This window comes from Perna viridis, chromosome 3 (genome assembly GCF_037379345.1).
Source record: "Perna viridis isolate PV_CMFRI_1.1 ecotype Kerala chromosome 3, ASM3737934v1, whole genome shotgun sequence".
Lineage (NCBI taxonomy): Eukaryota > Metazoa > Mollusca > Bivalvia > Mytilida > Mytilidae > Perna > Perna viridis.
The window spans coordinates 43,296,382-43,323,272 of NC_142447.1; the positions used below are offsets into that span (position 1 = coordinate 43,296,382).

Below are 26,891 nucleotides of genomic sequence, written 5' to 3' on the forward strand. Positions count from 1 at the left end.
ATGAAATCTTTAATCGTCCTTGCCGTTTTGGTGGCAGTTGCTAGCGCCACTTACTACAAAGGCGGATATGGAAAGGGATATGGAGGTGGATATGGTGGTTTTGGCGGCGGATATGGTGGCTACGGATTAGGCGGAGGATACGGTGGCTATGGATTAGGTGGTTACGGTGGCGGATACGGAAAGGGCTATGGTGGTGGATACGGAGGATATGGCGGATATGGAATCGGAGGAGGATATGGCGGTTATGGATTGGGAGGAGGGTATGGAGGTTATGGCGGATATGGAATCGGCGGTGGATGGGGAAAAGGATATTAGAGGTGAGACTGTTGTAAAATGTTTTGTAAAACGATATTTTTTATGTATTTCTCAAATTTGAATTCTTTTTCTTTATCAGTAATTAAACTTTACACTATGCTCATGTAAACGAATCTAGTTTTGACTTGAATGTATAAAAAATATATTTGAATAATGAACTATTGAGAACAGAAAATTAACTCGTTTCAAAATGAGTACGGTGGTTTTCATTTCCAGATTTAACAGATTTTGCATTTGTTTTCTTGTTTTAATTAAAACGACCACAGCAATTGTGCATTATCAGATAAGTGTATAAATGTCTTAAACAGCAAATACATAAAACGAATGTAATATACATGTATCATATTTTACACAAAACTAAAGTGATGAATTAATATTTTTTTGCAGAACGAAGATCTCGTTAAAGTCACCTGAATTCCAGCCTGTTTCAATGGGAAGATACAAAGTCTGACATGTTTCATGCTGCATTTGCCATACTGTAAATAAAGCATTTAATTTTAAAGCAACTCTTATTTCATTTATACGGACTAGTTGTCGCTGCACCAATCTTTTTTTCAAGATTTCATTCATTCATCGCACACAGGATTTAACAACACTACACTTCCACTATTTGTTCAGATTACCTTATCAGCCTAACATTTGATTTTTCATGAATGGAATTATTTTTTTAAAAGAAAGTACGAAAACACTATCAACCATCCTATCTGCCTGCTCTAAAACAAAAAAAAAAAACGTTTTCCATCAAACACAACAGAAAATAAAAGCAAAATCACTCCAGCTTGATATTTTCAATCTTCTAATAAAAACTATTCCTACAACATAAGAGGTTGGAATTCCATTCCTCCATACCGTAAGGATGGCACCAAGTCAGAAAATATCTTGCCAGGCAACCTCTAGCATTGCTGGAGTAAATAAAAACGTAATTTGTGTTGTGTTTATGAGGCTATCAGTTATACACGGCCTACACACTATTAACAGTTAATGACCACTGATTTGTTATAACTGTATCTCTCCACTTTATACGCGTATCAGACGTTGTTAGAGTACCCACATTCTGAATATGCTACGTGTATGAGAGTCTGTTCTGATTCTCTCTTTTTTGGCCTAATTTGTTTAATATTAAGAAATACACGTACTAGGTTCCAAATGTTAGATATTTGACTCAATATGATGAATATTAAACTTGAAGTTCTTACAACATTTGCAATTATGTATACTTTAATAAACCACGAGACGAGCATGTGTAAGATATACTTGCATGAGATACAGCTTGAGGTATTACCACGGAGGTAGTACAAAAGAAATTTTCTCGCAGAAGTATATATAGAACATGCTCATCGACCACCATGCAGTAAATATGAAAGGGTCTATTGTCAAAGAGCCACGAATGTTGAAAAATGTTCAAAATGTAACAATATTGTTCATGAAATGTGTGAAAAAAACTACCAGTGGAAGTCAAGAAATCAATTACTTAATACTTTTATTCGTGTACTATATTACATATATAAGTGTAAAGGATTGCACAACGATATCGATAAAGATATTAATACACTATAATAAAACATATAATGAGCAAAATTTTCGGTCAACTAATGACCTTCTTCGGTGCATTAAACTAGAGGCTCAAGAGAGCCTGAATTGCTCACCTGGTTAACCATTTGCTTATTTGAAAAACTTGAGGAATGAGACAGGCTAAGTTAAAATCAACTAAATTGTTAAATGCAGGAAATGCTTTTCATAACATTTTCATGACTTGAACCAGAATTTTGCTAAAGGCAACAATTTTTGATTTTTTTCAAAAACCTGTCTTATGACCCCTAAGTTCCATTTTCAGTATAGGTAGCCATATCTATTCACGGATTAAAAATCACAACAGTCATTTTGAGCACAATACACTAAAGAACTATTATGCTTATTTTCATTCAATGATCTTAAATGGTTTAAGAGAAGAAGATTTTCAAAGTTGTACATGCGAAAAAAAAAACAACAAAAAACTGTTTCAGGGGTCGTAACTCCTACATTAGTCAATGAATGGTTTTGAAAATTTTGGCATAAATCCTTCTCATGATGCTTAACAATTTTACCCATGCCAGAAATTTGGTAAAGGCAACGGTTTCTGAGTTATTTGCAAAAAAACGGCCATCTGACCCCTATATTCTATTTTTAGTAACAGCGGCCATGTTTTTTCATGAATCAAAAATCCCAACGGTCATTTTGTGCAGGACACCCTAAGGAACAATCATGATAAGTTTAAAACCTGTCAGTCCTGTAGTTTCAGAGGAGATTTTTTTTTAATTTGTCCACGACGACGTCCACGACGACGACGACGACGACGACGACGGACGCCAAGTGATGGCATAAGCTCACTTGGCCTTTGGCAGGGTGAGCTAAAAAACTGAGTACAGGAAAGTAAATGGTCTGTGAAGACAACTCACTACCTAATTAGTTTCCACGTCTATTCGCTGATGACACCATAGCCTATCTAGCAGTTAATTCTAACGGTGATTGTAAATCATTATAAAAGGACTTATGAAAACAAGGAGAATGGGAGCAAAATGGTACATGGCAATCCACCCCGACAAATTTTATGTTCTCTCGATCTCCAGTAACAAAAACCCTGTCAAATATACCTACACATTACATGGCCATACACTAGAACATGTCGATAAAGCTAAATACCTTGGCATTTCAATCCAATCTGGCCTTTAAATGGCACAGTCACGTAAACAACTTATGCCATAAAGCCACCAATACATTAAGCTTCCTAAAAAGAAATCTAAACATCAGTTCCACCAAGGTAAAGGAGCAGGCATATAAATCGCTAGTCAGACCATCACTGGAATATGCCTGCTCTATTTGGGATCCATACACTATAGATGACAAATAAAATAGAAATGATTCTAAAGCGTGCAGCTAGGTTTGTGACAAACAGGTACTACAATACATCTAGTTTCTCCAACATGATACACCATTCAAATTGGAGAAGCCTAGCTCATAGAAGATCAGACACAAGATTAATAATGTTATACAAAATCAATTATTTCCTAGTTGCCATCACAAAGACAGACCGGTTAATTCCACCTCTCAGACAGTCCCGAAACATACTCAATATCCTTCCAGATTCCTCAGTGTCAGTTACCAGTTAGACAACAATCTTTCTTCCCAAGAACCATCAAATTATGGAACAGCATACCAACGAACATTGTTATGAGTGACTCAGTCGAGTCATTCAAAACAGCCATCTCAACTTACACCTACAGTCATTAAACATCTACCAATGTATATAGTTTTAAACTCACTCTTATTGTTTTTTATTTATTTATTTATTTATTTATTTTTTTTAAATTCACTCCTATCGTTAATGTTTAAATTCACTAGTTTGATTTAGTTTGGAATTTGTAAATAGCATGCGCAGAGAAAAGTGACATTATCTTCAGCGTGTTGAAGTTGGTCAGGAGATTGTAGAAGTAGAAGTTGAATACCTGTGACGTATTAAGAAACAGTCTTTGTAAGAAACATGCAAAATCTGAAATATGTGATACACCAAAAAAAAAAGCTACATATTTTTATTTTTGCAATTAAGTTGTTTTATGGGTCTATACTATGAAATGTGTAATTATTCATTCCAATCTGCCTGCTCTTAGGAGATAGTCAGCATTGAAAATCCAATAGATTCTATTGTATTTGAGTGTCATTTACAGAGTTATCTCCCTTAATTTTGAAATCTACAGTGCATTCTATATTATTTTTATCTCCCAAGAGCACGGGTTATATGAAAAACCACATGAATCACATTTAGCACGATCCTTAGCTGGAGTACTACTTAAAATTTTTATCGACAGTTAACAACGATCTTGAAAATTGTGTGATAGAAACACGCGTTTTGTGCTGATCTTGAACATTGTGTGAAAATAGAATTTCACGTCTGCATGTATCGATTTCACATTTTTAGATTATGATTATTATGGAATCGTTTTGAACATTAATCGCAGACAAATGGCCTCTCGCCTGTATGGATTCTTTCGTGTACAGTCACATGTGAAGTTTGCTTTTCTCTACGATATTACTATATTTGCCTCTTCACTATCGCCACCGTGAATTTGTTAATGTTTTTGACAAACATCATCGTGCATCATTAGGGGCATGATTTCGGGTCAAAATTTAGTTGGTGTGAGTTTATTTTATTGTTTCTGTTTATCTAGCTTTCATGTTTGCTTTTCTGCTGGGGAACTCGCTTTGGCAGGTGTTACTAAGCGAGAGAAAAAGACTCAACGGGAGGGACCTTAAACAAACCAAATTCACTTTAAGTTACAGCTTTAACTCCTGTCACCAGTTAAGTCATATATATAATAATAAAGATTAATGAAAGTTACAATGATAAAGATTATGAATTAATTTATCTTTGAAACATTAAACAGAACAGAACATTAATTAATAAGGACACTATCTTCATGAGCAGTCATTTATTCTTTGAAATACTTATTTCCAAATATATATAACTGAGTTAATTACACACTTTGTCTTGGTTCAAATTAGCTTATTAAAAAAAAACTTTATCTTTAAAAAACGAATGCTTTTACAAAATAGATAATATTAAAATCATCTGAAATAAATACGCACCTTATACAAACCAAAGCCACTTTAAGTTACATCTTTTACTCTTCTCACCAGTTAAGTGACACGAGTGCCTTTCGTCCAACCTTTATAACATTGTGAAATGGTAAGGTGCCTTAAGCCAAAGTGTGCATTGTCCGAAATATTGAATATCCATGTTAAAATTTTCAAATAAATATTTATGTCCTAAAAAAGTTTTTATGTCAATAAGACTAATACTTTTTGCCCTTAAGAATTATGTAATATTGTTTTGATTTACCAAGATATAGCAATACTAATTCTATTTACCCAGAGGTTATCTTTAAAACATGTTCGGTGAGTATTCTTATCCTAATTATCGTTTTTATTACTTGTCACTTTTGCTAATAAACAACACGAATCTGATTAATATCCATAACTGACATTTACCGTTCAAAGAAATCAAATCTAAAATATTACCGAATGTATTACATGTACTTATGAAAATTAAAAACAAAACATTATTTCTTTATTCTGAAATTCCAATTGAAACAAATCTTTCATTCAAATATTAGAATTCTGTTAATTCATTTCATTCGTAATTCCAACCTTATATACCGCACGTAACGTTTTCAGTATGTTTATTTATGTGCATTTTTATGGGTTTTTTTATACCCCAGCAGTGCTAGAGGTTGTCGGGCAAACTATTTTCTGTCTTGGTGCCATCCTAACCTCTAGCATCTGACATGTTGAAAGCCACCGCAAATGTGAATTAGCTGAACATGTGTTTTAAAATACTTTAAGTTTTCATTTATATAAAAGAAGTTTAACCTACCGGAAATCAAACGATAAAAAATCCAATTTGTAATGAAGACAGACATCAAAGTGACAAATCGTTTTGAATTAGGTCACTAATTTTACGGAATACAATATAATTTTGACAAAACGAACTTAAAGTTGGTAAAGGCAATTCGTTGGTTAATTTAATATGTTCGTGTCGCAAATTTAAAATCCGTAATTTTATCAATCGGAGTTACCCATTCAAAAAGCTAAAGACCAAATATGAAGTTCATTTAAACTGCTTTTACAAAGGATTGCCAGGATTGCTGGATTTTCTAATCAGGTGGGTCATTTGTTTTTCTTCAGTTTATTCACCTTCTCCCGTGTTATGGGAAAGAAACTGTATAAAATGTTTTAAATGGTTTACAAATATTTTACAACAATTCTACCGATTTCAAAGAACGTCGGAATGAGCGGTATGCAATATGGCGCTTGGAATTAAGAGGTTGTAGAAGTATGTTTATTACGGAGTTCCTTTTGACAAAATTTACAAGTCATCATATTCCTTTATTCTATATTTGCTTGTAGATTCATTCCTAATACTGGCTTTTATTTCCTGTGAATTTCTTTTTTGTTAATTTGACTGACAACATTAAGAGAATTATGTGTCTCTGCAACTGTTACGTTACAAATTTCCGCTTGTAAATTGTTTTGCACATTATTTTCTCCAGTAAGTGAAATGAATGTTCATTCTTTGTTTGCCCATGAAATATCACGTGCTATGTCCACGTCAGCGGTGCTTTGGTATCAGCATCGACTTAATTTAAAATTAAAAGAAATGTTTAGCTATTTCTTTTTCACAAATTAATTTCCATCTTTGATATTATATTTAAAAAAAAACTGGCTCATAAAAGACTTTCTCAAGACTAATTAGCTTTTATTTGAATTCGTAACACATACTAAGGTTACCAAGGAACATTTTTGAATACCTTGAACTAGCTATATATATATATGATGCCTTTCTCTTTTGTGGAGTATCTTTTTTGTTTCCGCAGTTTCTTTCTGTAATGAAAACATCATTATTAATCTTAAATGCAATAAGTACTATATGTTAACCATAAATGTGTAGAGTGGTACCTAGCTACTGTCTACTCCTGTGTGCACACATACATTACAGAGAGGCCAAATAATGAACATGTATAATTTTTTATTTGTATATTTTAAATGATTGAACTTTAAAAAATCAGAAAAATACTCGCACTGCGTATAATCAAAGTTTCAAGACTAGTACGTTCTATGTTAGACCGAATTCCCTCTGACCCTGCAACCCTCCTCTTTTTAATTTAAATATTGATACCCAAATAAAAAAAAGAGGATGGTTGCAGGGTCAATAGAAATTCGAACTAATTCTATGTGTATAGCATCTTACAAGGGCGAGGGTAAGATTTTTCAAGAGATTTTTTATAGTTTAGACTATAACAATCCTTAGAGATGGATCGGGGTGATGGACTTCAGAATTTTGTTTCGGGGAAATCAGTTATTTATTAAGAAAATCTTCAAAATAAAGACAACTGAAAAAATAACTCTCTGGACACAAATTTACGACAATATGAATATTTCTATGACGAGCCAAAGTGGACAAAAATTTATGTTTTCTAATATTAAAAATGATTTTTTAATATTACAAGTTTTATTTCTAATATCACAAAACCCTGTTTTTAATGTTAAAAAGTCATTTTAATATTAAAAACTCAATTGAATTTCTAATATTAATAACGATTTTTTAATATTAGAAATTGATTTTCCAAAGGTAACAAGCTCTGCCTACTCTCTATTACGGTTCAAAATGTCAACCAAACAGGGTCTCTCGTGGAAAATTATCGAAACTTCAATAATATATGTAATTTTTGTAGCAAATTTGGTATCAGCATACAAGAAAATGATTCCGGAATCGAACTAGGTATGAGTGACATGCACAATTTCAACTTGAAAGTCGTTACAAGCGGTTGAAGGGCGATACTCCGCGGTACCGCTAAATCTGCAACTTTTTGTATGGCACATCGTTCTGACCCCAACCCGACATATCAATATCCAAATAGAAAAGAGGAGGGTTGCAGGGTCAGAGGAAATTCCGACTAGTCCATATGACGAATAAACTATACAAAATGCATAATTCTACACTCCCTGTCTAGCTAGTAACAAGGGGCATGAATAAATTGTAGATATTTTTCGTTTATTCAACGATTCAACTTTCAAATTAGAAGAGCTAGTACTGTTCGTAGAGGAAAATAGCCGACATATTCCGACCACAGGATTAATTCTAACTGGTTCCGAGTTGTCAATACAAATGTTTACATCGACTTTCAACATGACCTGATCGAAAACGAAAGTGGAAGTAAATTTTCCCAAAAGGAAGCTTTTTATCAAAATCACCAAGAGACAATGGCAGTTCATTAATAGAGAAGATAAAAGCTTGTGAAAAGGTTTGGTTGTGATGAATTAATGTATAGATAAAACAATTCAAATGTAAATAAGTTTTCGTAGCCATCATAATTATAAACTAACCGTCTACTTTCGTCTTCCGTTGTTTATATATATATATATATATATATATATATATATATATATATATAATTAATTATCGTGTTATTTACTTAGAATTAACTGAAAATTTGTATTTACAACTTATAAATTTTGAAATTTATGAAGATAAAAACAGTCAGGAAGTGTACATGTTATTAAATATTAATGTATAGCTATAGTATAATTAAGCTGCTAATCGGTTTCCAGAAAACTTATAAAATTATGGAAGGTATACCCACTATCAAAGTTGAAACTAATATTTATGCAACAAAAAAACATAGAAGAATCAAATGTGGTCTAAAGATAATGATGTAAACTATATTTAGAGTTAAAAAATCATTTGAGGTATTAGATCCATTCATAAATTTCAAGATTAGTATGATTTTGTAGGTATATATTGTTATGACTTTTCAACCTATATACAACGCTACCACATAAACTTATAAAAAATGGACATATTTAATTATGATCAATGCTTAGAATTTTTAAATTCATGATATTTATACTTAATATGGTAATGCTCTATATATCTTGATGATATTTTGGCGGCAAATAATCCCAACTTATAATGACGGTACTCATAAACCTTAATTGGTTTTGATATTACACTAGAAAATGGCAATCTTCATACTAAAATTTATGACAAAAGAGATGATTGTTCCATAGGGTATGTAAATCTCGTCATCTCACACAATTGTTTCACGAGATTGGGTCCTATTCTACCATTCAAATGCATGGAGTTTAGCCATTTACAGTGCGTTGAGTTCAGTATAAAAAGCAAAACATCTTTTTGTGTAAAAAGACCGATTAAAAATTACAAATCTCTAATTTTTTATCATGAAAATGTTAAGAAAAGCATATAATAGAAGATTTTGCATTGTAATGCAGTGTTTTGAGATCCTGGAAGTTAACAATTTTGAAGATGCAGTGCAGATTCATCTTCAGGTTTCAATACGTTCTACACTGGAAATTCCAGAAACAAAAATGAAACTAGAACAAGACTCACAAACCCTATTGTCGAATTCCCATTTCTAGATTGTGATATTCCTGAAGCTTCCTCCGATAGAATTTCCATTTCACAACTGGTCCATTTTGCTTGTATTTGTAATGTTTAAGTGTCCTCAGTCAGGAGATGATGGTCGTTAATGTGTCTTTGTGTTGCTTTATCATTTTTTAGTTTGATTTTGTTTTACATCTTCTGAAAATTTTAATGCTTAATTTTCTTGTCATTAAAACTCAATCCTCTCAAACTGCTGAATAGAATTTCATGGAACTTGATGCATTACCCAGTTATTCATATTACCAGGAAATTTTGATTCCCCAAGAAATACTCTACTGAAGCTTTTTGTCATCCAAAATTCTCTCATATTATTGAACCAAATATTACGAACTTGACATGTAGTAAGCAAATAATAAGTTGTTATTCATGCACAAAACTAGGAAATATTGGTCCCTGAAGTTTTGTGGGAGTGTCTAACCTTAAACCTATTCCTTTTTCAATGATTGGGTGTGGGGTATGTAAGCATGCTCACTAAATGAACTACCATTTAATTTTTATGGGGGTAGAATAAAAATAGAAATAAATAGGCAGGACATGCCATAATGAAAAAAAAAATAAAAAAGGAAGAGTATCTATTATCTTTATGGTGCTTTGTTTTATGGACACAAGTGGGCACAGGAGCCCTGACATTGTTAGCTAAAATGTTTTTTTTAATAAATAGACTGAGGTAAGTGATACCTCTAAAAATGTGTAGTTTGTCCCTGGATTACATTCTTTCTTACTGCTATAACCTTGGTTCCCTTGATTACTCTTGCATACAAAGATTCTTCCCTACATATAATAAGGCCATCAAAGTTTTTTCATTAAACTTTAATTTACATGAACTACTTATACACAAAAAACTTCTTACCCCTCTTTTGTAACATAAATTTGAAGTAATTAATATTCATATGTATTTCATCAAAAAATGAAATGTTGCATTATAGTGAACTTATACTTCTTATTTGAAGATAGGCTTATATCTGTATTTATTCATTTAATACTAAATATTATTGATTACATATACAACAAAAAAGTACATGTAAGTATAATATTTATGCTTTAATAGCACAGTTATGTAACAATATATTCATGAAATAGACTGGTTCATAGTAATATTTTTATTGTAGAGATACAGATATTAAATCAAAATATAAGAGAGAAGTCTAAACTAGTAAAACAAAAGTCAGTTAGCTAGTTCAATAATGGCAGAAACAAAGACACAAGTACAGCCATGGGCTTATAGACCATCTGATGATGATAGTCCAGAGGTTAGTTACATCAATCTCTTACTGATTAATAGTTAATACTTTTTGATTTCGGGCCAAGACAGGTTGAAAAAGTTATGAAATAGAGTTTTATGTTCAGGAGTTAGGGCTGTCAAGATTGAAAAATTTTAAAATTCCATTGTTACAGTTAAAGTATAAGGGTATAATTCAGTTGTAAATTATTGTTGCTAAGACATCTACCGTTTTTCCATAGTAATGGGAAGACAAACTAGTATTGCAATTCTACGAAAAAGTAGAGTGACAATTTTCCTCTAAGTCATTCCATAGGTGTTTCATTAAATTGCAGGAATATCATGAATGACAACTTAATGTATAATAAAAATCTTAAAACTTTTTATATGCCATATTTTTAGATTGTAGATAGTATGGTTTACCTGTGTACATCTGTACATTGTCCGCACTGATACCTCAAAACCACTGCCACCAATTTCCCTTACATTTTGGTGAATTGTTTCTTTTTATTGATGTTACCACCCTTTTAATTTTGATCAGTTCTCATTTTCAAGTCATTGGATTTCACTCCTCCTGTATTATTATCCACACAAAAATGGGGCAAATTTCCCATTTTTTAACTATAAATCAAATACACTTCCCATGAAATTTTGAATTGTTTATTTCCTTCATTTAGGCTTTGAATTTTTACTTGCTATACCAACCAGGAGCAAAATTTTGGGTTATATAGAAATCACATTGTCCGTCTGTCTGTTTTCCTTTTTTTCTTATAAGTGCAAGTCCTCCAGTACAGCCAGCAGTATTTAAATTTTGGGGACTTCAATGGGAGATAATCTTAATTGCTAGTTAAAACCTAGCTTGTAAGTGCTGTTCCATCTAAATCAATTAAAGAATTTGGATGAACATAAATAAGAAGGTTGGGCATAATACATGTATGTAGAAGTGCATGAGGAAATGTAAGTATTGTTGGAGGACTCCTAATGGAGATAATTGAATTAAAAGGGTTTTACATATTAAAACCTTGCACGTAAACTTGTCTTAATCTGCTCAAGTGATTTGTTGAAATGTTATTGGGAAGTTTGGTATCATGTGTAGATGTACACATTGGAATATATAACTGTAAAGGGAAATAATCCAACTAGGATTGTGAGCTTGCTCTCACTATTTTAGTTTTTTGTTTATATGTTTTTTTTTGTTGGGGTATACTAATAACTTTTATAAAGAATAGGATTGTCTGAAATGTAAAAAAAAGTGTGTATGCAATTTTTTTCTAACACAAGGTTATCTGATTTCAATTTTTTTTTTTTTTGAAAAAAAAATGCAGTTTGATATGTGTGTACAGCACACAAGCCATTTTGTTTGAATATTTAGTTAATGGTTCAACCTACTTGTGAAAATCAACAATCAGAAATGGGATCTTGAATGGTGCTGACTGAAGTCAATTTTTGATGTTTTTATATTGCACAGTAAAAGGTACAACATCCCATTGTCTGCAAAACCTTCTGGAGCACCTGAGTTCAGACAAGGTTCTAAGTGGGCTTCATCCTGCTATCTGTACATTTTTTTACTTCATGTTTTGTCACTTATTTTTCTTTATATAATGTCTTTTTGGTATTTTCTGTTTTTTTCTGTCCACAGATTAATGTTTATTTGACACTTGGTTATTCCTATTCTTTTAGGCACAGACCATTTGTTTTTTTTTTTTTTAAATATATTAGTAGCCCTGATTTTCAGAAAAATAATAATAATTTGGCCTGTGAATGGAGTGAAATAAAGTTCTGGCCAACAATTAGCTGATGGGAATGATAATTTAGCCTGCATTTTTTAGTGGAAATATTTTTGCTCACAACTTGCTGACCTCCTTTAAAATCACACAGTTAATGATTAAATCTCTTAAATGTTAATTTATGTGCCCTTGCATTATATTTTTATGTATAAATTAATTGATGGGTATAACTACGATATTTTTCTTTTGTAAATTGTTAATTTATTTGACATGTGGGTGTGTACATGTACATGTAGTATTTTTTTTTTTATTTAGGTTAAAGAGGCTGCTTATTTAGATGAAAATGTGGATGTGTCTAAAGTTGATGTATCAGGAAAATTCATAAATGATGCAGTTTGTCATTTTGTAATGGGCCTTGATAATGGTTGTATAATCAATGAAAAAGCAGTAACAATAAGATCATGTCAGCTGAAGAAAGAACAGGAGAAAGATGAAAGAAGTGTGAAAATTTCTGTCAGAATAGGAAATGAATATTATAGGTTTTCCATATTCTTTGAGTCTGTAAATGATGCTTTAAAGGTGTTGAATACCTGTCGTAGGGCTTTACACTCTGCTGGAGTGAAAATTGATTACTTAAATCCATTATGGGAAGGAATGTTGCAGGTTGACATGGTAAGCCTTACAACAGACCTAGGAAGCTCACCAGACAAGCCAATTCCTTCTTATGTTGCTGTTCTAGATGAGGAGGCACTCCACCTTTATGAAGATTCAAACTCAGAGACACCAAAATTTTATTTACAGTTCTACAAAGAAGCCACGGAAAACAGCATGGAGAAGGCTATTATTCAACATAGTGAAGATATGTTGATACTGGAAAGTTCAAAGTGGAAGTTTGTTATAAATAAAGCGGTAAGAATCTCTTTAGACATTGAAAAAAAATTTCATTCAGTTTTTTGCTAGACTTAAGTCTGGATGACAGCTCCAATATTTTAGCCGAGATTCTAATTCAACATATGTACTAGCAAGTTACAAGAACGCTTACCCTACTGGTGCACCTGGTCCATGCTCCCAGTTTTTAGTGGAGTCCGAGTTGCTCATTTGCTTTTGTTACTTTGTATGTATGATTTTAGTTACTTTATGTTGTTTGTTGTGTACGTCTGTTTTCCATGTCTGGTCTTTGTCCCTGGATTCTTTTGATTACCGCTATAACCTTGGTTCCCTTGATTACTCTTTGATTACCGCTATAACCTTGGTTCCCTTGATTACTCTTTGATTACAGCTATAACCTTGGTTCCCTTGATTACTCTTTGATTACAGCTATAACCTTGGTTCCCTTGATTACTCTTTGATTACAGCTATAACCTTGGTTCCCTTGATTACTCTTACAAGTAATTATGTTTAAGTACCGGTAGAAAGTTCACATCATATTGAGTAAAGAAGGAATTTACAAATATTCATAATCAATAATTGGTATGTAACAGGGATGGATTGGCAATGATATTACCTTATATGAAGGGGGTCTTAAACATGAATGTTCCAAAATCATTCTGTTAGAAATGATGTATGTAATTCAGAAGTGATCGCTTAATACAGGAACATAGCTGGTGTTCCAGGAAATCTGGCATATTCCCATTCCAGATGGTTGAGACATCATCCAAAACATGCAATTTAACATCTACACAGTTATTATTTGGATCATATATATCTATTTGTTGACAAACCCTAAAATCATGTTTAAGATGAACTATCATTTGGCACATATAAGAATGATGATACACGTAATATGATGATTAGAGAAATAAAAAATATCCATGTCTTCTTTTCCAGACAGAACATGCTGAATTTACACAGGCTTTGAAAAATGTGAGACCAAAGCCAGCAGTAGTTTTTGAAAGTATGTGTAATGTTGTATTCATGTGGCTGGTAATTTGCTGTGTTCTTGAGGTTGGCAGAAATCACAAAAAAAACATAACCTGTATAAGTAGTGCATACATATCACTAACTCTCAAAGCATGAAAAATGAAAACTGCTCAAATCTGAAACTCTACTTCATAAAACAAAGTTTGGTTCCTGTGTAAATTGCCAGCTATGTCGGTATTTATATAAATATTCAAGTTTAGTATGTACCTTAATTGTAGATAAAATCTGCTACACATACCTTTCAAAACCCAAATATTTTGTTTTTACTTTCAAGATTATGACAACAAACTTGTTGACATGTATGTTACTACAACAGTGTTAATTTTCTGTTTTTAAGTAAATTTTAGTTGAATTTATTTATACTATAATTTTGTGAATGCCATGCAGTAAAAAAATTAAGATTGATGCCTCTTTGACAACAATAAAGCCCTTTAAAGGATTTTATTTCTAATAATGGATATAAAAGTTCAACTACTCTTTAACTAATTACTGGTAGTACATTTGCACCTGCCCTGAAGGTCTTCCTTGGGTGAGCATATTTGCACCTCCATTGAAGGTCATTTGTGGGTCAACATGACTAAAGCACATCAGATAACATGAATGATAGAATATTGTACTAAATATAATGAAAAAAACAACTAAATAACCACACACCATAGAGAGTACTGTTTTCACACATATGACACAAATACAATATGAAATGACAGTATGACACAGAAAGAACTGCAGCAATGAAACATATGATTAGGACTGATATGGAAGTATATGTTTTTTGTGCCTATAGAAAAAACCATGGAAACAAATGCTTTACAAAATTATCTGAAAACTTATCATTTCATACACCTAAAAAGTGTTATGGAAGACATGACCATATTTTTATTTTTATTATTATTTTTTATGAACTACATTTTATATAATTTTCCTGAACATGTGTTGCATTTTTCCCTGTGTACTGCAACAAGTTGTTCATTTTTATACCCCTGTCTCTGCATCCATCCATCCACCCGTCTGTCTGTCTGTCCCATCATTGTACAATAACTTTAAAACTTTCTGGAGGGATTCTAACATGGAAAACAGATATATTTTAACCTTTTGACACTGGTACCTTGCAATAAATGATTTATTTTTCATTTTAGCCCTTACAGCATTGGGAAATTTTCTCCAGGAAAAAACATACACACCAGGTAAGTTCATCTTAATGAATAGATCTTTTCTGTTCCTTGTTGTATCGATTTTCCAGAGAAAGATTGCTTCCAAATACATGTGATGTATGGTAGGATGTGTGTTATATGAAATTTGAGAAATAATTTAGCCTGGATGGACACTTGATATAAATAGTGAGTTGTACTTTAGCTGTCAAACATTAACTAGGCATTGGGGTCAGTTACTGAAAACCATAAACTTTAATTGTATCTGGTCTGAAGAAGAAATTTTCTCATTTTAAGCATAGAAAAATATCAGTGTATGGGTATTGGCTAATATCCCCTTTACATACACAAATCTTTCTGAGGAATCATTACTAATAATCAGTTTGTAGTTATTCGAATGCATTTGTATTTTACTTGTCGACATTTGTGAATAACTTTTAAAAACTCATAGACATTGGCAGACATTCGTGTCAATACTGGAAGGAAGATGAAATTTTTTTGACATGTCAAAAATCCACACGAATAGTTAGTGATCATTTCATTTGTAAAGAACACTTTTAAAAATATCATTGTTAACAAATTGCAAAAACTCATTAAGTATTTACAGAAACTGTTTGGTTTACTACCAGTATTTCATACAATTAATGAATGATTACAAGTTGTTTATAATAGTTTTTTTATGAATAAATAGATAAATTCAAATTTGTGTGATCACTATTAGAATATATATGAATACTTTGACTTCGACAAAGAGAATTAGATTGCTGTGCTAGTGAGGGAAGAAATCAAACTAGTGCCAAATTAAATTACTAGTACATAGATTATAGAAGTTAATATGCAACATACAGTTGAGGTGCAATGAATACATGTAAACAGCCTATACATGTATATCCACAAACTATGTGGTAATATAATTTTATGGCACTGTTGTTGTTTCTGACTTCTGTAAACATTTGATTTCCGCAAAATAACTTGTCAGAATCTTAAGTTGGTAAAATATTGAATAAAAAGAAATTAAAAAAAAATCGAAATCTGAATTGAGAGTTGCATTAAGCATGATTGTTGTGTCCATACTTGCCCAAACCATTCTGAGGATCTAACATCTACAGTTGAAACAAGCGGTGTAATGTGAAATATTGTATTGCATTTTTATCTTTTATTAAAACAGGCGGTGTCGATCCAATTTTAGTGCCCAAATCATTCAAATATAGAGAGGGAAGTGCTCATACTCCTTACTATCATGGTAAGAAATCAAGTATTCAAGACAGCAAAGTTTTTTTCACTGCATCCATTGTCACCTTTGGCCATTGTTGTTACCATATCTAAAAGAAATTCCTCATCTGAAACCACAGAACAGATTTGGATCATACTTGGCAATAATCATCCTTAGAGAGTCTCTCTCTCAACTTTGAAAAATGTGCCAATTATGACTCCCATGGCCAGCATGGCTATATTTAGGTCACAGGGATATACTATGTATTTATATTTCCATAAATATGAGAGACATTCAAATAAGTGTGGACCTTTGGTTTTCCTTGAGGAGCTTACAAATTTCTTCATTTGATTGATGTCCTAGGGTCTCTGACTAACCACTTCTAACGTTTCCATTACTTTAAATGTTAAAAAAGTAATTTTCAAAGTCTCACTGTGAATTCCCAGGACAAATGACATCTTAAAGCTGCATACCGTTGCGAAGCTTGGAAAATAAGGCTTCCAAAATCATTATGCTAATGGTACGATCATAGTAGAAATTCTTCACAAAATTTACTTGAATAAATAATACTGAAAATCCACATTTTTACCTGTTCTGCTAACTGACAGCATGGAGGCAAATTACTCACACATGTAAACAATATTCATACACTTTTGTAGTTAATTACATATATGATTTTAAAGTACACATTCTCAGCTTTATTTTGACTACTTTTAATCATAATACACACAAATAATGCACTTACAATGCATATGTCTAGGTTCAGTGTGTTTTTTGGTACTACATAGGGGGATGGCCATTTGACCTGGAAGTGGTTAGTGAGACCTTAAAAACATTTTATGAGTTTTTATGTTTTTCTTTTTTTACATTTTATGAAAGCTTGTGGTATTGTGAGTCTAATAAGACCAAAACTATCAAAATCAGACATAGGACTACAAAGAAATGGTCATTTTTATATCATGCCCCTCAGTGATATTTTCCCTAAATTACTAAAAAATTACAATTTTAACTAACTTGTCACACCAAATTGATACCTATGATAATTCAAGAAGTTGTAATAGTAAATATCATTTATCATTATGAAAAAATAACAGATTTCAACAATTTATATGATACCTATTTCATTACTGTGTGATTCTTAGTCTGTGCTGTGTGACTATTTGAGTACTTTGAATATCCCAAGCAGTGACGTTGTGTATTTCATGGATGACGTCAAGTTATGAGTCACTGTTACTGATAAAAATCTTGTTGCTATGTTGTTTTTTAAAATACCTTGCACAATGCACCTCTTAAAATATAGCCAGATTACCAATATCACAATACTGATTTTATGGGGAAATGGAAATAATGACCAGGAAAGGCAATTTTCCTCAAATTATGCATTTCTCTGAAATATGCCATAATTTAATTTAAAAACATTTTATGAGTTTTTATGTTTTTCTTTTTTTACATTTTATGAAAGCTTGTGGTATTGTGAGTCTAATAAGACCAAAACTATCAAAATCAGACATAGGACTACAAAGAAATGGTCATTTTTATATCATGCCCCTCAGTGATATTTTCCCTAAATTACTAAAAAATTACAATTTTAACTAACTTGTCACACCAAATTGATACCTATGATAATTCAAGAAGTTGTAATAGTAAATATCATTTATCATTATGAAAAAATAACAGATTTCAACAATTTATATGATACCTATTTCATTACTGTGTGATTCTTAGTCTGTGCTGTGTGACTATTTGAGTACTTTGAATATCCCAAGCAGTGACGTTGTGTATTTCATGGATGACGTCAAGTTATGAGTCACTGTTACTGATAAAAATCTTGTTGCTATGTTGTTTTTTAAAATACCTTGCACAATGCACCTCTTAAAATATAGCCAGATTACCAATATCACAATACTGATTTTATGGGGAAATGGAAATAATGACCAGGAAAGGCAATTTTCCTCAAATTATGCATTTCTCTGAAATATGCCATAATTTAATTTAAAAACATTTTATGAGTTTTTATGTTTTTCTTTTTTTACATTTTATGAAAGCTTGTGGTATTGTGAGTCTAATAAGACCAAAACTATCAAAATCAGACATAGGACTACAAAGAAATGGTCATTTTTATATCATGCCCCTCAGTGATATTTTCCCTAAATTACTAAAAAATTACAATTTTAACTAACTTGTCACACCAAATTGATACCTATGATAATTCAATAAGTTGTAATAGTAAATATCATTTATCATTATGAAAAAATAACAGATTTCAACAATTTATATGATACCTATTTCATTACTGTGTGATTCTTAGTCTGTGCTGTGTGACTATTTGAGTACTTTGAATATCCCAAGCAGTGACGTTGTGTATTTCATGGATGACGTCAAGTTATGAGTCACTGTTACTGATAAAAATCTTGTTGCTATGTTGTTTTTTAAAATACCTTGCACAATGCACCTCTTAAAATATAGCCAGATTACCAATATCACAATACTGATTTTATGGGGAAATGGAAATAATGACCAGGAAAGGCAATTTTCCTCAAATTATGCATTTCTCTGAAATATGCCATAATTTAATTTAAAAACATTTTATGAGTTTTTATGTTTTTCTTTTTTTACATTTTATGAAAGCTTGTGGTATTGTGAGTCTAATAAGACCAAAACTATCAAAATCAGACATAGGACTACAAAGAAATGGTCATTTTTATATCATGCCCCTCAGTGATATTTTCCCTAAATTACTAAAAAATTACAATTTTAACTAACTTGTCACACCAAATTGATACCTATGATAATTCAATAAGTTGTAATAGTAAATATCATTTATCATTATGAAAAAATAACAGATTTCAACAATTTATATGATACCTATTTCATTACTGTGTGATTCTTAGTCTGTGCTGTGTGACTATTTGAGTACTTTGAATATCCCAAGCAGTGACGTTGTGTATTTCATGGATGACGTCAAGTTATGAGTCACTGTTACTGATAAAAATCTTGTTGCTATGTTGTTTTTTAAAATACCTTGCACAATGCACCTCTTAAAATATAGCCAGATTACCAATATCACAATACTGATTTTATGGGGAAATGGAAATAATGACCAGGAAAGGCAATTTTCCTCAAATTATGCATTTCTCTGAAATATGCCATAATTTAATTTAAAAACATTTTATGAGTTTTTATGTTTTTCTTTTTTTACATTTTATGAAAGCTTGTGGTATTGTGAGTCTAATAAGACCAAAACTATCAAAATCAGACATAGGACTACAAAGAAATGGTCATTTTTATATCATGCCCCTCAGTGATATTTTCCCTAAATTACTAAAAAATTACAATTTTAACTAACTTGTCACACCAAATTGATACCTATGATAATTCAATAAGTTGTAATAGTAAATATCATTTATCATTATGAAAAAATAACAGATTTCAACAATTTATATGATACCTATTTCATTACTGTGTGATTCTTAGTCTGTGCTGTGTGACTATTTGAGTACTTTGAATATCCCAAGCAGTGACGTTGTGTATTTCATGGATGACGTCAAGTTATGAGTCACTGTTACTGATAAAAATCTTGTTGCTATGTTGTTTTTTAAAATACCTTGCACAATGCACCTCTTAAAATATAGCCAGATTACCAATATCACAATACTGATTTTATGGGGAAATGGAAATAATGACCAGGAAAGGCAATTTTCCTCAAATTATGCATTTCTCTGAAATATGCCATAATTTAATTTATGGTCTCACTAACCACTTCTAACGTTTCCATTACTTTACATGTTAAAAAAGTAATTTTCAAAGTCTCACTGTGAATTCCCAGGACAAATGACATCTTAAAGCTGCATACCGTTGCGAAGCTTGGAAAATAAGGCTTCCAAAATCATTATGCTAATGGTACGATCATAGTAGAAATTCTTCACAAAATTTACTTGAATAAATAATACTGAAAATCCACATTTTTACCTGTTCTGCTAACTGACAGCATGGAGGCAAATTACTCACACATGTAAACAATATTCATACACTTTTGTAGTTAATTACATATATGATTTTAAAGTACACATTCTCAGCTTTATTTTGACTACTTTTAATCATAATACACACAAATAATGCACTTACAATGCATATGTCTAGGTTCAGTGTGTTTTTTGGTACTACATAGGGGGATGGCCATTTGACCTGGAAGTGGTTAGTGAGACCTTAAAAACATTTTATGAGTTTTTATGTTTTTCTTTTTTTACATTTTATGAAAGCTTGTGGTATTGTGAGTCTAATAAGACCAAAACTATCAAAATCAGACATAGGACTACAAAGAAATGGTCATTTTTATATCATGCCCCTCAGTGATATTTTCCCTAAATTACTAAAAAATTACAATTTTAACTAACTTGTCACACCAAATTGATACCTATGATAATTCAAGAAGTTGTAATAGTAAATATCATTTATCATTATGAAAAAATAACAGATTTCAACAATTTATATGATACCTATTTCATTACTGTGTGATTCTTAGTCTGTGCTGTGTGACTATTTGAGTACTTTGAATATCCCAAGCAGTGACGTTGTGTATTTCATGGATGACGTCAAGTTATGAGTCACTGTTACTGATAAAAATCTTGTTGCTATGTTGTTTTTTAAAATACCTTGCACAATGCACCTCTTAAAATATAGCCAGATTACCAATATCACAATACTGATTTTATGGGGAAATGGAAATAATGACCAGGAAAGGCAATTTTCCTCAAATTATGCATTTCTCTGAAATATGCCATAATTTAATTTAAAAACATTTTATGAGTTTTTATGTTTTTTCTTTTTTTACATTTTATGAAAGCTTGTGGTATTGTGAGTCTAATAAGACCAAAACTATCAAAATCAGACATAGGACTACAAAGAAATGGTCATTTTTATATCATGCCCCTCAGTGATATTTTCCCTAAATTACTAAAAAATTACAATTTTAACTAACTTGTCACACCAAATTGATACCTATGATAATTCAATAAGTTGTAATAGTAAATATCATTTATCATTATGAAAAAATAACAGATTTCAACAATTTATATGATACCTATTTCATTACTGTGTGATTCTTAGTCTGTGCTGTGTGACTATTTGAGTACTTTGAATATCCCAAGCAGTGACGTTGTGTATTTCATGGATGACGTCAAGTTATGAGTCACTGTTACTGATAAAAATCTTGTTGCTATGTTGTTTTTTAAAATACCTTGCACAATGCACCTCTTAAAATATAGCCAGATTACCAATATCACAATACTGATTTTATGGGGAAATGGAAATAATGACCAGGAAAGGCAATTTTCCTCAAATTATGCATTTCTCTGAAATATGCCATAATTTAATTTATGGTCTCACTAACCACTTCTAACGTTTCCATTACTTTACATGTTAAAAAAGTAATTTTCAAAGTCTCACTGTGAATTCCCAGGACAAATGACATCTTAAAGCTGCATACCGTTGCGAAGCTTGGAAAATAAGGCTTCCAAAATCATTATGCTAATGGTACGATCATAGTAGAAATTCTTCACAAAATTTACTTGAATAAATAATACTGAAAATCCACATTTTTACCTGTTCTGCTAACTGACAGCATGGAGGCAAATTACTCACACATGTAAACAATATTCATACACTTTTGTAGTTAATTACATATATGATTTTAAAGTACACATTCTCAGCTTTATTTTGACTACTTTTAATCATAATACACACAAATAATGCACTTACAATGCATATGTCTAGGTTCAGTGTGTTTTTTGGTACTACATAGGGGGATGGCCATTTGACCTGGAAGTGGTTAGTGAGACCTTAAAAACATTTTATGAGTTTTTATGTTTTTCTTTTTTTACATTTTATGAAAGCTTGTGGTATTGTGAGTCTAATAAGACCAAAACTATCAAAATCAGACATAGGACTACAAAGAAATGGTCATTTTTATATCATGCCCCTCAGTGATATTTTCCCTAAATTACTAAAAAATTACAATTTTAACTAACTTGTCACACCAAATTGATACCTATGATAATTCAAGAAGTTGTAATAGTAAATATCATTTATCATTATGAAAAAATAACAGATTTCAACAATTTATATGATACCTATTTCATTACTGTGTGATTCTTAGTCTGTGCTGTGTGACTATTTGAGTACTTTGAATATCCCAAGCAGTGACGTTGTGTATTTCATGGATGACGTCAAGTTATGAGTCACTGTTACTGATAAAAATCTTGTTGCTATGTTGTTTTTTAAAATACCTTGCACAATGCACCTCTTAAAATATAGCCAGATTACCAATATCACAATACTGATTTTATGGGGAAATGGAAATAATGACCAGGAAAGGCAATTTTCCTCAAATTATGCATTTCTCTGAAATATGCCATAATTTAATTTAAAAACATTTTATGAGTTTTTATGTTTTTCTTTTTTTACATTTTATGAAAGCTTGTGGTATTGTGAGTCTAATAAGACCAAAACTATCAAAATCAGACATAGGACTACAAAGAAATGGTCATTTTTATATCATGCCCCTCAGTGATATTTTCCCTAAATTACTAAAAAATTACAATTTTAACTAACTTGTCACACCAAATTGATACCTATGATAATTCAAGAAGTTGTAATAGTAAATATCATTTATCATTATGAAAAAATAACAGATTTCAACAATTTATATGATACCTATTTCATTACTGTGTGATTCTTAGTCTGTGCTGTGTGACTATTTGAGTACTTTGAATATCCCAAGCAGTGACGTTGTGTATTTCATGGATGACGTCAAGTTATGAGTCACTGTTACTGATAAAAATCTTGTTGCTATGTTGTTTTTTAAAATACCTTGCACAATGCACCTCTTAAAATATAGCCAGATTACCAATATCACAATACTGATTTTATGGGGAAATGGAAATAATGACCAGGAAAGGCAATTTTCCTCAAATTATGCATTTCTCTGAAATATGCCATAATTTAATTTATGGTCTCACTAACCACTTCTAACGTTTCCATTACTTTACATGTTAAAAAAGTAATTTTCAAAGTCTCACTGTGAATTCCCAGGACAAATGACATCTTAAAGCTGCATACCGTTGCGAAGCTTGGAAAATAAGGCTTCCAAAATCATTATGCTAATGGTACGATCATAGTAGAAATTCTTCACAAAATTTACTTGAATAAATAATACTGAAAATCCACATTTTTACCTGTTCTGCTAACTGACAGCATGGAGGCAAATTACTCACACATGTAAACAATATTCATACACTTTTGTAGTTAATTACATATATGATTTTAAAGTACACATTCTCAGCTTTATTTTGACTACTTTTAATCATAATACACACAAATAATGCACTTACAATGCATATGTCTAGGTTCAGTGTGTTTTTTGGTACTACATAGGGGGATGGCCATTTGACCTGGAAGTGGTTAGTGAGACCTTAAAAACATTTTATGAGTTTTTATGTTTTTCTTTTTTTACATTTTATGAAAGCTTGTGGTATTGTGAGTCTAATAAGACCAAAACTATCAAAATCAGACATAGGACTACAAAGAAATGGTCATTTTTATATCATGCCCCTCAGTGATATTTTCCCTAAATTACTAAAAAATTACAATTTTAACTAACTTGTCACACCAAATTGATACCTATGATAATTCAAGAAGTTGTAATAGTAAATATCATTTATCATTATGAAAAAATAACAGATTTCAACAATTTATATGATACCTATTTCATTACTGTGTGATTCTTAGTCTGTGCTGTGTGACTATTTGAGTACTTTGAATATCCCAAGCAGTGACGTTGTGTATTTCATGGATGACGTCAAGTTATGAGTCACTGTTACTGATAAAAATCTTGTTGCTATGTTGTTTTTTAAAATACCTTGCACAATGCACCTCTTAAAATATAGCCAGATTACCAATATCACAATACTGATTTTATGGGGAAATGGAAATAATGACCAGGAAAGGCAATTTTCCTCAAATTATGCATTTCTCTGAAATATGCCATAATTTAATTTAAAAACATTTTATGAGTTTTTATGTTTTTCTTTTTTTACATTTTATGAAAGCTTGTGGTATTGTGAGTCTAATAAGACCAAAACTATCAAAATCAGACATAGGACTACAAAGAAATGGTCATTTTTATATCATGCCCCTCAGTGATATTTTCCCTAAATTACTAAAAAATTACAATTTTAACTAACTTGTCACACCAAATTGATACCTATGATAATTCAAGAAGTTGTAATAGTAAATATCATTTATCATTATGAAAAAATAACAGATTTCAACAATTTATATGATACCTATTTCATTACTGTGTGATTCTTAGTCTGTGCTGTGTGACTATTTGAGTACTTTGAATATCCCAAGCAGTGACGTTGTGTATTTCATGGATGACGTCAAGTTATGAGTCACTGTTACTGATAAAAATCTTGTTGCTATGTTGTTTTTTAAAATACCTTGCACAATGCACCTCTTAAAATATAGCCAGATTACCAATATCACAATACTGATTTTATGGGGAAATGGAAATAATGACCAGGAAAGGCAATTTTCCTCAAATTATGCATTTCTCTGAAATATGCCATAATTTAATTTATGGTCTCACTAACCACTTCTAACGTTTCCATTACTTTACATGTTAAAAAAGTAATTTTCAAAGTCTCACTGTGAATTCCCAGGACAAATGACATCTTAAAGCTGCATACCGTTGCGAAGCTTGGAAAATAAGGCTTCCAAAATCATTATGCTAATGGTACGATCATAGTAGAAATTCTTCACAAAATTTACTTGAATAAATAATACTGAAAATCCACATTTTTACCTGTTCTGCTAACTGACAGCATGGAGGCAAATTACTCACACATGTAAACAATATTCATACACTTTTGTAGTTAATTACATATATGATTTTAAAGTACACATTCTCAGCTTTATTTTGACTACTTTTAATCATAATACACACAAACAATGCATATGTCTAGGTTCAGTGTGTTTTTTGGTACTACATAGGGGGATGGCCATTTGACCTGGAAGTGGTTAGTGAGACCTTAAAAACATTTTATGAGTTTTTATGTTTTTCTTTTTTTACATTTTATGAAAGCTTGTGGTATTGTGAGTCTAATAAGACCAAAACTATCAAAATCAGACATAGGACTACAAAGAAATGGTCATTTTTATATCATGCCCCTCAGTGATATTTTCCCTAAATTACTAAAAAATTACAATTTTAACTAACTTGTCACACCAAATTGATACCTATGATAATTCAATAAGTTGTAATAGTAAATATCATTTATCATTATGAAAAAATAACAGATTTCAACAATTTATATGATACCTATTTCATTACTGTGTGATTCTTAGTCTGTGCTGTGTGACTATTTGAGTACTTTGAATATCCCAAGCAGTGACGTTGTGTATTTCATGGATGACGTCAAGTTATGAGTCACTGTTACTGATAAAAATCTTGTTGCTATGTTGTTTTTTAAAATACCTTGCACAATGCACCTCTTAAAATATAGCCAGATTACCAATATCACAATACTGATTTTATGGGGAAATGGAAATAATGACCAGGAAAGGCAATTTTCCTCAAATTATGCATTTCTCTGAAATATGCCATAATTTAATTTAAAAACATTTTATGAGTTTTTATGTTTTTCTTTTTTTACATTTTATGAAAGCTTGTGGTATTGTGAGTCTAATAAGACCAAAACTATCAAAATCAGACATAGGACTACAAAGAAATGGTCATTTTTATATCATGCCCCTCAGTGATATTTTCCCTAAATTACTAAAAAATTACAATTTTAACTAACTTGTCACACCAAATTGATACCTATGATAATTCAAGAAGTTGTAATAGTAAATATCATTTATCATTATGAAAAAATAACAGATTTCAACAATTTATATGATACCTATTTCATTACTGTGTGATTCTTAGTCTGTGCTGTGTGACTATTTGAGTACTTTGAATATCCCAAGCAGTGACGTTGTGTATTTCATGGATGACGTCAAGTTATGAGTCACTGTTACTGATAAAAATCTTGTTGCTATGTTGTTTTTTAAAATACCTTGCACAATGCACCTCTTAAAATATAGCCAGATTACCAATATCACAATACTGATTTTATGGGGAAATGGAAATAATGACCAGGAAAGGCAATTTTCCTCAAATTATGCATTTCTCTGAAATATGCCATAATTTAATTTATGGTCTCACTAACCACTTCTAACGTTTCCATTACTTTACATGTTAAAAAAGTAATTTTCAAAGTCTCACTGTGAATTCCCAGGACAAATGACATCT

General features: G+C 31.3%; 2 protein-coding genes across 3 annotated transcripts in view; both read left to right on the top strand.

Annotated features, from left to right (window-relative positions):
- On the top strand, positions 1–817 carry LOC148622366 (uncharacterized). Its single transcript, XM_088572230.1, has 2 exons — positions 1–317; positions 703–817. The coding sequence occupies exon 1, from the start codon at positions 1–3 to the stop codon at positions 313–315; it is 315 nt and encodes a 104-aa protein (XP_088428356.1). The 3' UTR covers positions 316–317; positions 703–817.
- A 7,051-nt stretch (positions 818–7,868) lies between these two features.
- LOC148622367 (uncharacterized) overlaps positions 7,869–26,891 on the top strand; it is a 35,106-nt gene continuing 16,083 nt past the window's right edge. The window contains exons 1-6 of one of the 2 annotated variants that reach the window (XM_088572223.1): positions 7,869–8,150; positions 10,420–10,560; positions 12,572–13,165; positions 14,084–14,150; positions 15,313–15,360; positions 16,493–16,567. In XM_088572223.1, the coding sequence (XP_088428349.1) occupies positions 10,495–10,560; positions 12,572–13,165; positions 14,084–14,150; positions 15,313–15,360; positions 16,493–16,567 (850 nt within the window). In that variant the 5' untranslated portion in view covers positions 7,869–8,150; positions 10,420–10,494. The remainder of the gene's footprint in view (positions 8,151–10,419; positions 10,561–12,571; positions 13,166–14,083; positions 14,151–15,312; positions 15,361–16,492; positions 16,568–26,891) is intronic. The other variant, XM_088572224.1, reaches the window with a different exon arrangement.

Coding starts and splice junctions, on each gene's coding strand:
- LOC148622366 (XM_088572230.1), top strand. CDS start 1: ATGAAATCTTTAATCGTCCTTGCCGTTTTGGTGGCAGTTGCTAGCGCC.